This window comes from Lithobates pipiens, unplaced genomic scaffold (genome assembly GCF_037356315.1).
Source record: "Lithobates pipiens isolate NorthernLeopardFrog02 unplaced genomic scaffold, aLitPip1_a1.2 Scaffold_8, whole genome shotgun sequence".
In the NCBI taxonomy this organism is placed as follows: domain Eukaryota; kingdom Metazoa; phylum Chordata; class Amphibia; order Anura; family Ranidae; genus Lithobates; species Lithobates pipiens.
The window spans coordinates 676,779,610-676,796,793 of record NW_027507903.1 but is presented as its reverse complement, the minus strand read 5'-3'; the positions used below and the strand labels follow the sequence as shown (position 1 = coordinate 676,796,793).

General features: G+C 44.7%; 1 protein-coding gene across 3 annotated transcripts in view; it reads left to right on the top strand.

The window, feature by feature from the left end:
* The window catches only part of LOC143964305 (C-type lectin domain family 10 member A-like), an 82,118-nt gene that overhangs the window by 38,968 nt on the left and 25,966 nt on the right, over positions 1–17,184 (top strand). For all 3 annotated transcript variants that reach the window (XM_077474005.1, XM_077474003.1, XM_077474004.1), the window contains one exon: positions 5,062–5,136. In XM_077474005.1, coding sequence (XP_077330131.1) covers positions 5,062–5,136 — 75 coding nt within the window. The remainder of the gene's footprint in view (positions 1–5,061; positions 5,137–17,184) is intronic.

Below are 17,184 nucleotides of genomic sequence, written 5' to 3'. Positions count from 1 at the left end.
GCTTTGCAGCAGGGCTCATTCCTGCACTACAACTAGAGTATATGGGAGAGGTTGCAGTGTTGTGGCACCAACACCAGTGCCTAAGGCCCAATTTTTCAGCCCCTGTTTAACAGGGGCGTTTAATTATAATTTTTGATGCAATGCTTTGCAGCAGGGCTCATTCCTGCACTACAACTAGAGTATATGGGAGAGGTTGCAGTGTCATGGCACCAGCCCCAGTGCCTAAGGTACAATTTTTCAGCCCCTGTTTAACAGGGGCATGTAATTACAATTTTTGATACAATGCTTTGCAGAAGGGCTCATTCCTGCACTACAACTAGAGTATATGGGAGAGGTTGCAGTGTATAGGCCCAATTTTTCGGCCCCTGTTTAACAGGGGCATGTAATTAGAATTTTTGATGCAATGCTTTGCAGCAGGGCTCATTCCTGCATTACAACCAGAGTATATGGGAGAGGTTGCAGTGTCGTGGCACCAACACCAGTGCCTAAGGCCCAATTTTTCAGCCCCTGTTAAACAGGGGCGTTTAATTACAATTTTTGATGCAATGCTTTGCAGCAGTCTCATTCCTGCACTACAACTAGAGTATATAGGAGAGGTTGCAGTGCCTAAGGCCCAATTTTTCAGCCCCTGTTTAACAGGGGCATGCAATACAATTTTTGATGCAATGCTTTGCAGAAGGGCTCATTCCTGCACTCCAACTAGAGTATCTGGGAGAGGTTGCAGTGTCGTGGCACCAGCAAGCAGTGCCTAAGGCCCAATTTTACAGCCCCTGTTTAACAGGGACATGTAATTACAATTCTTGATATAATATTTCACAGTAGGGCCTGTTCCTGCGCCCACCGAGAGTAATTGTGAGAACTTATAGTGTCGTGGCACCAACACCACCACCACAACCACCAAAGGCCCAATTTTTCTACCACTGTTCAACACAGGCATGTAATTACAATTCTTGATATAATCGTGCAGAGCAGGGTGCTCCAGCGCCCACCAAGTGTCACTTTGAGGGCTTACAATGTTGTGGCAACACCAACACCTTGTTCCGCCATTTCTGCAGAGCATATAGGGCAGGCCCCTACTTTCAAACATCCAACTTACAAATGTCTCCTACTTGAAAAAATAAGGAGACAACAGGAAGTGAGTTGAAAAAAGACAGACGGCAAAACAAATTATACAGGGGTGATAACCCTTCCCTATGTTTTCCAAAAAGCTTAAAAAAATTAAAAATTTTGACTGGAGCTACACTTTAAAAATGTACCAGTTCAAAATTACAAACAGATTCTACTTAACACAACAAACCTACACAGTCCCTGTCTTGTTTGCACCGCCTTTATACTGCTGTTCTGAGTATATAGGGCCGGAACTAGATATTACATTAAAACCGCAAACAGTTTTAAATGACTTTTTTTCCGTTAAATGTCATTTTGTGTAGGGACTGTTCTAAACACAGGAAACATGTGGCACTTCACAGGCATAATATAGACACCCCCCAGGCACGATACCGATTACCACGTGATCAGCCGTGTCCAATCACGGCTGATCACAGTGTAAATAGGAAGAGCCGGTGATCGGCTTTTCCTCACTCGCGTCTGTCAGACACGAGTAGAGGAGAGCCAATCGGCTGCTCCTCTGACGGGGGGTCTGTGCTGATCGATTATCAGCGCAGCCCCCCCCCCCCCCCCCCCCGATGATGCCCACACTGGACCACCAGGGATGCCCAGCATAAGGTATGCCACCCTAGACCACCAGGGATTCCAGTCAGTGCCCACAATGGATGCCAATCAGTGCCCACAATGGATGCCAATCAGTGCCCACAATGGGCTTCACTGATTGGCATGCATTATTGTTTGGCACTAATTGGCATCCATTAGTACAGTATAAAACAATATAATGGCTCCTATCAGTGCCCATCCGTGCCGCCTATCAGTGCCCATCCGTGCCGCCCATCAGTGCCCATCCATGCCGCCTATCAGTGCCCATCTGTGCCACCTACCCATGCCCATCTGTGCCGCCTATCCATGCCCATCTGTGCCTCCTATCCATGCCCATCTGTACCACCTAACCATGCCAATCCGTGCCAGCTATCAGTGCCAATTTGTGCTACTTATCAGTGCCCATCCGTGTCGCCTATCAGTGCCGTCTATAAGTGCCACATATCAGTGTCCATCAATGCCACCTCATCAGTGCCACTTCAATGGTGCCACCTCCTCGGTGCCCATCAGTGCCGCCTTATCAGTGCCCATCAGTGTAGCCCCATCATTGGCCATCAGTGAAGGAGAAAACTTACTTATTTACAAAGTTTTGAAACTGAAACAAAAAAACATTTATTTTCCAAAATTTTCTGTATTTTTTTTATTTGTTTAGCAAAAAATAAAAACCATAGAGGTGATCAAATACCACCAAAAGAAAGCTTTATTTGTGGGGAAAAAAATGCTAAAAATTTCATTTGGGTACAGTGTAGCAATTGTCATTCAAAGTGCGACAGCGCTAAAAGCTGAAAATTGGTCTTGGCAGTAAGGTGTTTAAGTGCCCAGTATTGAAGTGGTTAAAATTAGTGCTCCCGAAAAAACAGCCGTTTTTAAAAACATTTTAGGCATTGACCCATGTCCCCTGGGGCGGCAGCCAGGTCCCCAAACCCTTTTTAGGACAATATCTTGCATATTAGCCTTTAAAATTAGCACTTTTTATTTCGAACATTCGAGTCCCATAGACTTCAATGGGGTTCTAAAGTTCGCACAAATTTTCGGTCCGTTCGAAAGTTCTGGTGCGAACCGAACCGGGGGTGTTCGGCTCATCCCTACTCTTCAGTCCTCAGCAGTGGGTGGGTCCTGACCACATGGTTCCTCTTCTGTCATCAACACATCTTGAATGCTGCAGAGAGCAGACCTTATAATGACAAGGTGTTGCTCTCAGCAGCATGCTCCTGTGAACCCATGGATGACATACCCATGGGGGGTAGATCTTTGACACCCTGAGTTCACAGGAAGTGGGTTAAGCGACACTGGACATCATTCAATCCGGAAAACTGTCAAACTATAATTACTGCAAGGGACATATCCAGAGATGTTTTTTATTTTATTTTATTTTGGTATTAGACTAGAATTGGGCTTGAAAGCAGACCTTTTATCAAATAGGTTTTCTACTGCCTGGTCCACCATGTTTCATGGTGATCATAAATGGTAACAGTCCTGAAACATTGTAGAAACCGCTTCTCCAGAATCCCAGTATGGTGACATGACTAAATGCCTAGTTCAGACTGGTGGATTTTTCTGTTTAGCAGAAACCATTTGAACCCAAAAGAGACTGGCATGTTAGTGGGTGTGTCTTAAATGAATATATGTAGAGTAATGCCGCATACACACGATCAGACTATCCGTGTCCGCCAGACAATCCGTCCGTGTGTGGGCTCCGGCTGCCTTTTTTTTCCCAAAAGTCCGGCGGACTTATAAAGTCGCTTTGACTCAAAAATTGTCCACCGGACTGAGAGTCCGGCGGACAATTCGGCTAGTACGCCGTACTTTTGAAATGAACGGACTTTCCTGCAGTGAGATTGACACGTCACTGGCCCCGTCACCTGGTATGGACTTAAAGGGGAAGCCCTACACCGAAAAAACAGCGTGCGTTTCTCCCCCAAGGTTCATATCAGACCCTTATCCAAGCACACAGCCCCGCCGGTCAGGAAAGGGGGTGGGAATGAGCGAGCGCCCATCCCCCCCCCCGAGCCATACCAGGCCGTGCACCCTCAACATGGGGGGGTGCTTTGGGTAAGGGGGACCCTGCGGCCCCCACCCCAGTGCACCTTGTCCCCATGTTGATGAGGACAAGGGCCTCTTCCCGACAACCCTGGCCATTGGTCGCCGGGGTCTGCGGGCGAGGGGCTTATCGGAATCCGGGAGCCCCCTTTAATAAGGGGCCCCCAGATACCGGCCCCCCACCCTATGTGAATGAGTATGGGGTACAATGTACCCCTACCCATTCACCTGGTGAAAAAAAAAAAAAAAAAAAAAACACCACACAAGGTTTCTAAATAAATTATTGCACAGCTCCAGGGGTCTTCTTCCGTCTTGGGGGGTCTTCTCGCTGGACTTCTTCTTCGTCGCCACATGGGGGTCTTCTTCCGACTTCGGGGGTCCTTGCCCCCTCTTTGGTTCTTCTTGCCTGGCCTCTGCTCCTTCTTCCAGCTCTTTTACTAGCGGTGGCCCGGTCTTCTGTCGCCGCTGTCGCCGCCACCTTCTCTTCTTCCTTGAGATGTTGACTCGACGCTCTCTCTAGCCGCAATGACAGGGGCGTGTTGAGCGGCGACTTATATAGGGACAATGTGAGGGGTCACCTGGTGATGTCCCCGCCCATTATGATGTCACAGTTCCAGCATCCTCTGGGACTGTGACATCATAATGGGCGGGGACATCACCCTGTGACCCCGCCTATTGACGACATTGACCTCCTTCGCTAGTCCCGGCTACCTGGAGCTGCGTTCAAAATGAACGGACTTTTCTCAGTGTGCGGGAAAGTCCGTTCATTTCAAAAGTAAGGTGGACTCCCGCCATAGTACAGGGGGACCTAGTCCGCCGGAAAAGTCCGGTTGTGTGTGGGCAAGTCCGCTCGTTTGATAAGTCCGTGGACTTTCCGACGGTTTGTCCACTAGACTAAGTCCGCCTGATAGTCTGATCGTGTGTACACGGCATAAGGGAAGTGTATAATGATAAACCTGATTATACTAATTGATGTTGGTTTTCCTCTCTTTAACAGATGAAGTCACTGGTAATTATGTACTGCTCAATGTAATGTATATTATAATGGATAGATAGATGCAATTTATTATTATTTTTATTATTATCATTATTATTATTATTATTATACAGGATTTATATAGCCACCAGCAATAGAAAAATCACAAGCCTTGATATAATCAGTAAGGATGAATAGAAATGAAGACTGTAGGAATGTGAGGGACCGCTAACCCCCGGGCTGCGGGCCAGATAAAATCTTGTAGCGGTCTTGTAGTTTGGAGACCTCTGGTATAAAAGAAGGCCAGCTCTCTCCTGACATTCTGTGTATTTCAGCTTTCTTATCCAGTGACATTCAGAGGATTTTGGGATTTTTGGGGAAAGTGACAGAAGAGCTCCAGAAAATGAAAAGTAAGTTTATCTTAAATTATTTCCTCCAAAAATTCTCCAAGGGTCCACAATACATCTACTGATGGCCACACCTTTGCAAGTCCAGATAAAGATAAAAACCTCAATAATTGATATTATAGTTATAATTTTACTTTTTGCATCACAAAAAGGATCAGAAAAAAATTCCAAAAATATTTCACCTCAAAATGATATGTGGAGCCCTGTATCAGGGGGGTTGTGTGGGATGATCCTCACTGTGACAGACCTACCCGGGACAGAGGCTCTTGGAGGGGACTGAATGCGAGCCTCTTGCCAACCGATCATGGGCCCTGGCATTTGGTGGAACGGTGCTCTTTGTGAGCTGTATGCCTGGGGACCATTGAGGTGGTGCTATTTTGGATTCAAATCCATGTCCCCCCAAAATACAGACTCTGGGAACCCTGTATATGCCATATTATAATGATGGCTTCATAACGTTGAGGCTCATAGAAGGTGCTGATGTCATCAACTCAGGACACCTGTCTGTCTGTTGTCTGCTAGAATGTGTTTATAAGCCCCCGTACACATGGTCAGACATTCCGGCAACCAAATCCGTCGGATAAATTCAGACGGATTTAGTCCGGAAGAGGTCCGGAAGTGGTGTTGCATACACATGGTCAGACTAAGTTGTCGGAATTTCCGGTTGCCAATAATGCGGTGACGTAAGCCACGTACGACAGGACTAGAAAAGGGAAGTTCAGCACCATGTCCGTCACCCTTTGGGCTCCTTCTGCTGATCTCGTGTTTATCGCGCGTTAGTAGAAGTTTGGTGAGAGACGATTCACGCTTTTCAGATTTGTGCTTCAGTTCGTTACCGCTCTTCAGTTTGTGCTTGTCGGTGCGTATCTGCTTATCAGTGAGTGTAGTCAGTTCACATTTGTTGCTCATTGTGGACTATATCTTGGTATAGTACGCTTTCATTTTCATTGCTTATTGTCTGCTCGTTTCTGGTTTTCAGGTCGTTCTTTCAGGCATTGCAGTTTATCGGTGCTTTCTGTTGTCGGTTCTGACCAGCCGACCGTTTTAAGCCATGTTTCGTGTACGTACTCGTCATAGAGTTTGTGCTGTGCAGGGGCTTGGTGTTGGGCTTTTAGCTTTGACACAAGCCCGGTCCATGAACAGGGAGGGGAGGAGTGTGTGGACCAAGAATTGGTTGCGCCAGCGTGACCAGTTCTCGCACATGCCTTTGCTTTGTGAGATCCGGGAGAATAATCCTGAGGATTTCAGGAATTATCTCTGGATGACAGACCCCATTTTTCACTATCAGCAGGCAGGATACCTACATGCGGCAAGCCATCACTCCAGAGCAGAGGCTCATCACCACGTTGCGCTACTTGGCGACAGGGAGAAGCCTTCAGGGCCTAAAGTTCTCCACAGGCATCTCCTCCCAGGCTCTGGGAATCATTATTTCAGAGACCTGTTCTGCCATCATTCAGGTCCTGCAGAAGGACTATATGAAGGTAAGTTTTCTCCTTTAACATCACATTCTATGTATTTAATAATTGCTAATGTATTGGATTTCTTTCCTCATTCCCTAATTACCATGATTGCAATATGCTCTAATTGATATGCTGTGCCCCTTTGTCCTTATGCATGCTGGAAGCTTTTCAAGTTCTTTTTTTGTCCTTCATGCATATTTGCCTTCACTATGCCTTCACATTCCCCACCATGCTCTTCTGGGCCCATAAACCTATAGTCTAGTTACTTAGTAATGTATTTTGTCAGCTCCATAGTATAGCTTTCCCCTAAACACCCCCTAAAATGTGTACAAATGTTATGTGTGTGCTTAAAATCATGCAGAGTGCCAGTTTTTTTTTGGTTGGGCCAAACTCATTAGGAACCCCCCTCCCCCCAACTGCTAGGTCAGCTGATAGCAATCCTCTATCTGCTGACTTTGCCAAACCCAATACACACTCTGCCTACCTTTTTTCTGGTCAGATTTATGGATGAATTCACCAAAGCATGTAGTGCAAGGGCCTGCCTCAATACTTTCAAATGCTACAGTTTCAAGTATTTTTTCTCATATTATTATCTTGATAGGTAATAGCAGAATGTCAAAATGTGCTTCCATTTGTTCCTTTTTTTGGTATTATGACACTTCTTACCTGTCCGGTGGGCTGCCAATAGTGTAAATAAGGAGGGGCTGGCCAAAGTATCACACATTATTTCTGCATTCAGCTCTCAATGAAGTGGAGAGGGTTACCTGTCCAAAACATCCCCCCCCCCCCTCATTTTTTGCAATCGCCCATCAGATGGGGGGATGGGGGGGGGGGGGTGATGACCCTGATAAGGGGACCTTATACTTTAGGCTTTAAATACAAATTTTCCAAAATGTTATACTGATATTGTCCAAAAATGTTGGTGTCTAATCTGATTGCAATGTTTTTTTTTTCTTGTTTCACTCCACAGTTTCCACAGGAATTGCAGACTGTGGCCTCCCACTTTGCCAGCCATTGGGACTTTCCCAATTGTGGAGGTGCAATTGATGGGAAACACGTCCACATTGTCCCACCCCCCAACTCGTCTTACTATTATAATTACAAGGGGTTTAATAGTATCGTGATGTTGGAGGTGGTGTCAGTGACCTATGACTTCCTGTATGTGGACATGGGGCAAAATGGCCGGATGTCGGATGGTGGAGTGTTCTTACGGATGAATTTCTACTGGCGTCTCCAGAGTGGCAGTCTGGGCTTTCCACCCCCAGAGGAGAATCAGGAAGGACTCCCGTTCATTTTCGTCGCGGATGAGGCGTTTGCCCTGTCAAACCATCTGATGCGGCCTTTCCCGATGAGGATCCTCACCCCGGATCAGAGGATCTTAAATTTTCCAGGTGGCCAGAGCCAGAAGAGTCGTGGAGAACACTTTCGGAATACTGGCCAGCCGGTTCCGCCTATTTTTGACGCCAATCCACATGGCGGAATATAAAATCAATCACATTGTGCTTGCCTGCTGTGTTCTGCACAATTTTTTGAAAAAACATTCAGCTAACTATGTGGTCTCAGTTGGCCCAGATGCAGACTTGCCGTAAAATGACAACCTCATGGCCCTTGAAGCTGCTCATCCTGGCTTGGCCCTCCAAAGCGCCCGCAAGGTCAGAAACAATACATGGAGTACTTTGTGGGTAGGGGGGCATTGATATGCCAGACAATGTCCGAGAGGCATTATTTTAATATTTTTTTCTTTGAAACTCCAATAATATTTGTTTTCATTTACTGCTTGGCTTTGTTTTAGGTGTCTCCTAGGTATTGTTGCTGTTTTTTGTTTGTGCCTTTTTTAACAACAGTGCAAACCTAAGTTCTGAGCAAGATGAGGTGACAGTTTCTTCTTCAGATAATCTTAGTATGTTGTGGGTCTGCTACACACACACACACCTTGTTTTTGTTGATAATGTATGTAGTGCATTACTGACAAAAATATTGCTCATTTTCAGCACCATGGCAGAAATATGTGGGGTCATGAAAATGGAGTGATTGGGGAAATGTAAACATCACTGTGGGTGCTATTTACTAAAGGCAAATCCACTATGCACTACAAGTGCACTGCAAAAGTGCACCTGAAACTGCACTTGGAGTGCAAAGTGGATTTGCCTTTAGTAAATAACACCCATTGCCACGGAAACCAACAACTTTACTACAAATGCGGCTTTTGCGCATTGAAAAAGGAAGTCACACATTGTTGATAATTTCACTTTTTACTCAAAGCACATTCACATGTGCGTTTAGAAAAGGGTTTTACAACAAACTAACATATTTGGTGTATAGAAAACATTATTTTGAGTAACATTTTTATAACTTGGCGTTTTTGTGTAAACAGGCATGTATCAAAGCATAACATACAGTACACAGGAACTTACAAAGTTCAACTTTGAAAAGTGAGACAATATCAGACATGAGTATGTACAAACTGTGCTGATATTGCCTTCATCAGATGGGGTGTCACCCCTGGAAAAGCCAAATTTGGAAGATGCACACACATTGAGAATACAAAAGTGGCCAGTTTCCTCCTGATCTCATGCCTAATGTCAACATGTGCTATCTCCCATCATGGGGTATCAATGTACGTGTTTTGGGGGTGCAACCCCTTCATCTCAGCCACTTTAGTAGCAAGGAAGGGGTTGCACCTACAAAACAGGTACATTGATCCCCCATGATGGGAGATAGTACATGTTGACACACTGTGTGCATCTTCCAAATTTGGCTTTTTGAAAAATATAAAAGTAAAAATAAAAAACGATGCTAGCTAGTTTGGGGTGTTTCAGACTCTCCCAAAACATCAATGATGTTCTTCATTTTCTGTTGATCATCATTGATGTTTTTCTGTATATTCTCTAAATCGCGATTGCACCCCATTATCTCCCCAATGAGGATCTGGGCACTTTCCCTGGTAAAATGTGATTCTTCTTCCACATCACCTAAAAAAATTAAATAAACACACCATGTATTATAAATATGCAGACATACAATGATTAGCTTAGCGTAAGCTGTAGTCTCCGACAATCACCTGTTGTGGTGACAATTTGTCCAACTTCAACAATCTCTCATTCCTCCTCCTCTGCTTCTGGTGTTGGTATTTCCCCTTCTTTGGGAGGTGTGGGGTCCCTGGTGTCCTCAGACATCCCGAGTCTTCTCTCCCCTATGAGAATGTAAAAAAGGAATACTTAGTATACAGAGGGCAGAAATAGGAATATGAAACATTGTTTGGAAGTGTCGTACAATTGTGTTTTTTGGTCGAGTTCAAAGGTGAGAACATTATTTTGGACACTTTTTAAAGCTGGAATACTTGCCTGCAGTGTGAACAAATGTAGTGAAGTGTAAGTTGGGAAAACATCGTCTTTGGAGTGGGCTAATAAAGAATGTTTATTACGAACGATTGAACCCAAGAACTTGAAAGTGGCCATTTTAAACTGTACAACATTAAATCAAAGCACATGGAGCAGTATGCAAGCAATAATAATAATATGAACACACAACAACTACTTACTTTTTTGAAGAAGATCCTTCTGTACTGATCATGCTCCCTCAGTTTCAGGTCTGACCAGCGTTTTCTCAATTGATCCTTGGATCGTCGTACCCCAAAATTCTTCTGAAGACTCTTCACAACTTTAGTCATGATCTTGGCCTTTCTGATATTTGGGTTTGGGTAAGGTCCATACTTCCCATCATAGTCGTTCCTCTTCAATATGTCCACCATCTCCAACATCTCTCCAAAAGACATATTTGAGGCCTTAAATCTTCTCCTCCGGGATCGGGACGTTTCAGGCTCCGGGCTTTCCCCGCCCTCCTCCTCGTTAGTGGAACTATGATTGCGCACCTGTGTTCTCTCCGCCATGTGCTCTCCCCACTGCGCCGAAAGAAAAGGGGCGGGGAATAGTCTAGAAAGAACACCAGGGGTGGGCGGAGTTTCATGCATGCGCACTGTATATAAAACGCAACATGCGTGTGTCGTACATATGATCTGTGAGCAGAGTGAGGATGATCGTGCAAACGAAGGTACAATTTTTAACTTGGTACATCACGAGCCTATCCTGCTTCTATATAGGCCTATGCTGGGACAAGATTAGGAGAGTTTAGCATGGCATTATTATTATTAGGGTTTGTCTTGTGTTGTGTCTTGCAGACAAGATGGATCCTTTCAAGCAATCAAATTTTATTCATTGATCTGCTCAGGGAGCTGCCCTGCATGTGGCAGAAGAACAACCCCTTTTATAATGACCTAAGAAAGAGGAAGGCAGCGCTGGAGAAACTTCTTGCTTTGGTGAAGATCATGGTCCCCTCGGCAGACATGACCTATGTGAAGGGCAAAGTTGTTGCCCTGAGGTGTATATATCTCAGGAGGCGAAAGAAGCACCAGAATTCCCTGAGATCAGGAGATCCACATGACATTTATTACCCCAAGATGTTGTACTACGAGAGGCTGCATTTTATGGCAGACCAGGGGGAACCCACGCCACCACTAGACCGTCTTCCTTCAAGGCTTCCTTCACCCCCAGCTGAGGCTTCCAATGTCCAACCTGGGTCTTCCAGGCAGAAACATCTGGAGTGGCCCAGCTTGAGACAGGTATAGCATTGTTGAACATATTTCTTGTCGTACATTTAATGATGTTAACTAGATGTTATTATTGATCAGTAAGTTGTGATTTAACAAAGTGGTTTACATCTCAATAGACAGTAGTGACCAAAAATGATTGGGACAAGAATGAAAAATGGTGGGCTCAGAATGATAGTCTGTTCTATTTGGAAACATTCAATTTGCAACAGTCATGAGCACAAAATTGTGTGATTGATGACCAAAAAACTAAAACTATGTCCCATTTTCATAAACAGGAAGACCTCAGCCGGGAGGAGGCTATGGCAAGTGGCAGCCGGGAGGTCGATCATCGCCCTCTTCCTCCTCCTCCTGCCCCAACTACAGGAGCTGAGCCACAGCCTGGAAGGAAGCCTGGGGGGAAGTGCCCAAGGAAGACCAGAGAGTGATGGCCTGGGTTGAGTCTGGTCTGACAGAAGATGCAGCCTCTTGTAGGACCACAGCCTGGGGACATAGATGGCATCTGCTCTTCCTGATCTCTTGGACTTCTGGACCAGACTGCTCTCCTTGAGATATGTACTCCTCGGGCCAGCAATTTTGCATTTTCAAATTAGTTCATGTCTGCCCTGGGGGCCAAATTGACCAGTTTCTCCAGCATTGCCCTCCTGTTTATTTGTTTGAGACATTTCAAAAATACAAAAGTCAAATGAATAACAAGGGGCACCAACACCAAACAACCTCCTGTAGATTCAAAAAGAAAACAATAAATTAAAAAGATAATAATGGTGTTGTGGTAAGTTGACACACAAAACACACCAAAAAAATGCAAAGATGAGCAAACTGTCAAAGGATGTGACGAATTAAAATATTGTATTGATGAAATGAGTAAAAAGAATAAAGAAATACATTTGGGAGAAGTGTGTGTGTGAATATGAGCAGCAAAACAACATCATTCTTGTAGCATTGTAAAGAAAGAGAATGCACTGCATGAAAGAATTTTAACATTGCAGCGTGACGAATGTGCTATATCGATTACGAGCGGAAGTTTTACCTGAACGAGCGCTCCCGTCTCAGAATTTTGTTGTGAGCATGCGTGGCACCTTGTCCGTCGGACTACACGCGTTCGGAACTGACGCGATCGGATCATGTTGTCGGAAAACTTTATAGCCAAGCTCTCAAACTTGGTCTGTTGGATTTTCCGACGGAAACAGTCTGATGGAGCCCACACACTGTTGGATTATCCGACAACACGGTCCTATTGGACATTGTCCATCGAAATATCCGACCGTGTGTACAAGGGCTAAGAGTCATTAGAACCCATTGTTGTTAATTAACTCTGCTATTGTGTAAGGAGTCTGTGTTGATTTGTGAAATGTTGATTGTAGTTTCTGAGCTACAAGACTGCAAATCTGGCCTATAGGTCACGTCTGAGTCATCTAGGCTGTCTAAAGGGATAAGTTAATTAGCTCATGTTAATTAGGTTTCTGGTCACAGGTGTATGTTCAGAGTAATATGAGCAGGAGGTATGCATCTCCTCTTTTACTGTATAAAAGAGCCTGTATTCCTTCCAATAAAGATTCATTTTCTGTTTGAACCTCGATACAGAGCCTCGTCTCGTATTTGGGGAGAATTATTCATATGGGTTCCTTGTTGTTCAGCTGATGGAAGTGTCTGGTAGCTGCTTTGGTGTTCAGGAAGGAAATGTCCTAAACGGCTTTAACCCCTTCCATACAATTCCATCCCAATGCTGTAACTCCAGTGTAAAGGGAAGCTGAGCCTCCTCTAAGTGGGAGTTCCAGTTACTTTCCTGGGTTCTTAAATAGACCCTGTTATCAATTTAAAAATGCAGGTAAAAGCACATGTAGCACTCCCCCCCCCCCCCCCCCCGAAGGAGCTGCTGGTTTGATTGAGCTTACCATTACCATCCCGACCCCGCGTGCGTCTAGAAGTTTCCCATGGTAGTTGGCCCAAAGAACTGTAGAAACTGACACTGAATCCACATGCTTGGCTTATTTATTTGAAAAGTAGACAGTCTCTCAGATAGAGGGTTTAGGTAGAAAATTCAGGTACTCTTGGAACAGCAAAAGATAGGAAGTCTCTCACTGTAGAAATCTAGAGAATTACCATTCACAACTGGATTCTCAAAGCTACCGGATAGACCTCCTCTCACTAGGCCTAGCAACCGATAGAATGTTTAAGAAAGCAAAGTCTTTGCCACAGACTTGAATGTAGAACACTCAAACAAAGTCTTTGCCACAGACTTGAATGTAGAACACTCAAACAAAGTCTTTGCCACAGACTTGAATGTAGAACACTCAAAGTCTTTGCCACAGACTTGAATGTAGAACACTCGAACAAAGTCTCTGCCACAGACTTGAATGTAGAACACTCGAACAAAGTCTCTGCCACAGACTTGGATGTAGAACACTCGAACAAAGTCTCTGCCACAGACTTGAATGTAGAACACTCGAACAAAGTCTTTGCCACAGATTTGAATGTAGAACACTCGAACAAAGTCTTTGCCACAGACTTGAATGTAGAACACTCGAACAAAGCCTCTGCCACAGACTTGAATGTAGAACACTTGAACAAAGTCTCTGCCACAGACTTGAATGTAACTGAGGGACGTAGTTGGTCAACAGCAAAAAACATCTAAATGCCGTATTAGCACAACAAGATATCCAGAGCATAGCCATATAAACAAAGTCAGATATACAGACATCAATATTGGAGTTGCAAAGTTCATTGAACTAAATAGCAGAAGGTGAAACATGATAGCACATAAGATCTAGTCCAACCCAACCCTGACATGGACTCAGCTCCCACAAGTATCCGGGTCATTAAGCCAGCAACTGAGGGACGTAGTTAAATTTAGAGAGCTATCATATGGTACTAGTATCTCGCAGACTGTCCGGCGATACCGCATGAGTGCAGATCCATTAATGTCCTTCAACTGAGCCTCCAGGCTCCCCCTGAGAAGCCAGCCTTATGCATGGCCTTCTCCCGAAGAGTCCTCCCCTGGGTGCTTCTCCAGTTGCTGGGCCTCTCCACAGATGAGACGGTACCAGACCACCTTTGAATCCTCCTCTCAGTTACTTTGCCTCGGGCTAGCCAGCCCCGAGACTCGAAATTGGATGGATCCGCACCCCAGGCCATGAGGGCCACGGGGGCTGGTCAGGAGGACCAGGACCAAAAAGGCAGAAAGATCTTCTGGACCAGAACCCAGAAGCACATGATCTCAGTACCTTAAGTACCTTCTCCCAGAATGCACAGCAGGACGATACTCCCCTTGAGCTGCTTCCGAGAAAGAGTAGCACTCAATACGCCTAGCCAAACTGCGTTCTCACACTTGCCATCGGTGACAGCCACACCTGTGGCCAAGCAGAACCCAGTGCAATCCAGCTAGACTGGTACTGAAACCATAATTTGGCATAATTAACCCTAAAGTCCAACTGTGACTTTAGGAACATTAAATAGAAAAAAAAAACACATAGCACATGCTCTTCAGGATCCGGCACTACACACACAAAAAAAAGCATTTTAAATATTTTGTTGCAGTGTTTTTCTTTTACACAAACATTTTTTATTTACTTGAAATATGCCTTTAAACTTACTGAAAAAAAATGACTAGCCAAGTGGCTAGCACAGCCCCCTGATGTCTTGCATGGTACAGGCAGAGGTAGAGGAATGAGTTTGACGTGTTTCACACGATTTACATGCTTTACCAAAACCCAAATTTACATGAAACGTCTCAGCCTCGTTCCTCTACCCATCCAGTGGTATTATGATGCTTTAATAAACTGATTGAACCGATGCATTTGTGTGGGTGTGCAGCCTATCCGATTCTTTTGGTATACATGGTGGTCAGTCATGTTGGAACAGGAAGGGGCCATCCCCAAACTGTTCCCACAAAGTTGGAAGCATGAAATTGTCCAAAATGTCTTGGTATGCTGATGCCTTCAGAGTTCCCTTCACTGGAACTAAGTAGACATGTGCAAAAGGAAAAAAATTGTTTAGTTTCGTTTCGTTTTTATTCGTTAATTCATTAATTTCATTTAGTTATATTCATTAACTTCCTTAAATTCGTTTTCAGATTTCGTTTAGTTTTCTACCGAATTCGAAAAATCGGCCACATTCGAAACAAAATTTCAACCAAATTCGAAAATATTTCTACCGGATTCGAAATGATTTCAACATGATTTGAAATTATTTCAACCGCATTCGAAAATATTTTGTGACCCGACTTTAGGGCCATGTATCTCGGGGTTACTTGCTGCTAGAAACCAAATTTAGATATGTTGTAGTGCTAGTACTATTGTGTTTGAATACCAAATTTGGGGTTTCTAGCTATAAGTGACCCTGAGATATGTGGCTCCAAATTCGGGTCGCAAAATGTCATTCTCTGCTGCAGAAAAGTACTTGACATATTGCCTATATCTATGGGTCACTTGGTGCTAGGAACCCCAACTTGTGGCAGGTGACCTGACAAGTGGCCAATCCACAACTGGGTCATGTGGCAGGTCATGTGGCACTTGTGGCAGGTCACGTGGTACATGTGGCACTCGTGGCTGTTCATGTGAAACTCGTGACATGTCACATGGCACCCCTGGCAGGTCACGTGGCACCCCTGGCAGGTCATGTGGCACCCGTGGTTGGTCACATGGCACCTGTGGCAGGTCACGTGGCACTCGTGGCAAGTCACGTGGCACCCCTGGCAAGTCACGTGGCACCCGTGGCAGGTCACGTGGCACCCGTGGCAGGTCACGTGGCAACCGTGGCAGGTCACGTGGCACCTGTGGCCGGTCACGTGGCACCCGTGGCCGGTCACGTGGCACTCGTGGCCGGTCACGTGGCACTTGCGGCAGGTGACTTTGCAAAATGGACAATGATATACAGCATATGTACTTGCCTTGCGAATGAAATCTGTGATGTACAAAAGGCAAACATTTGTTTTGTTTTAATTCATTAAAGCGGGGTTCCACCCTAAAGTGGAACTTCCGCTCATCAGAACCCTCCGGTGTCACAATTGTCACCTTTCAGGGGAGAGGGGGGTGCAGATACCTGTCAAAGACAGGTATTTACACCGACTTCTGGGCATAGACTCCCATGGGAGTCTATGCCTCTTCCTGTCCCTGCGCGCTGTCTGCTGGGACACACACGGGTCCCAGAGACAGCGTGGACAATTCGTATTGCGCTGCGCGACTCGCGCATGTGCAGTAGGGAACCGGGAAGTGAAGCCGCAGCGCTTAACTTCCCGATTCCCTCACCTAGAATGGTGGCCTCGGCTGCTGGCATCGCTGGACCCTGGGACAGGTGAGTGTCCATTTATTAAAAGTCAGCAGCTTCAGTTATATATATATATCTATATATATATATATATATATATATATATATATATATATATATATATACATTTGACATTCGAATTTCATATAGAATGAATTTGAATTTGAATAGAAAAGATTTCAATAGAATATAAAAGAATAGACTAGAAAAACAATAGAACATTATAGAATAAAATATAATATATTCTATTCTGCTCTATTGTTTTTCTAGTCTATTCTCTATTTCCATTCTAATCTTTTCTATTCAAATTCGAATTCATTCTATACGAAATTCGAATCTCGGAAAGAAATATATATATATATATATTATAAAACAACCATCTTCCGAAATTCGAATTTAGTATATAATGATTTCACCAAATCACCAAATTTGGGGTTTCTAGCACCAAGTGACCCTGAGATATGTGGCCGCAAATTCGGGTCGCAAAATGTCATTCTCTGCTGCAGAAAAGTGCTTGACATATTGTCCATATCAGAGAATGACATTTTGCGACCTGAATTTGGGGCCACATATCTCGGGGGCCACATTCTAGCTGTAAGTGGCCCCCGAGATATGTATCTCGGGGTCACTTGGTGCTAGGAACCCCATAACTTTTGGCAGGTCATGTGGCAAGTGGACAGTCCACAACTTGATCACGTGGCACTTGTGGCTGGTCAAGAG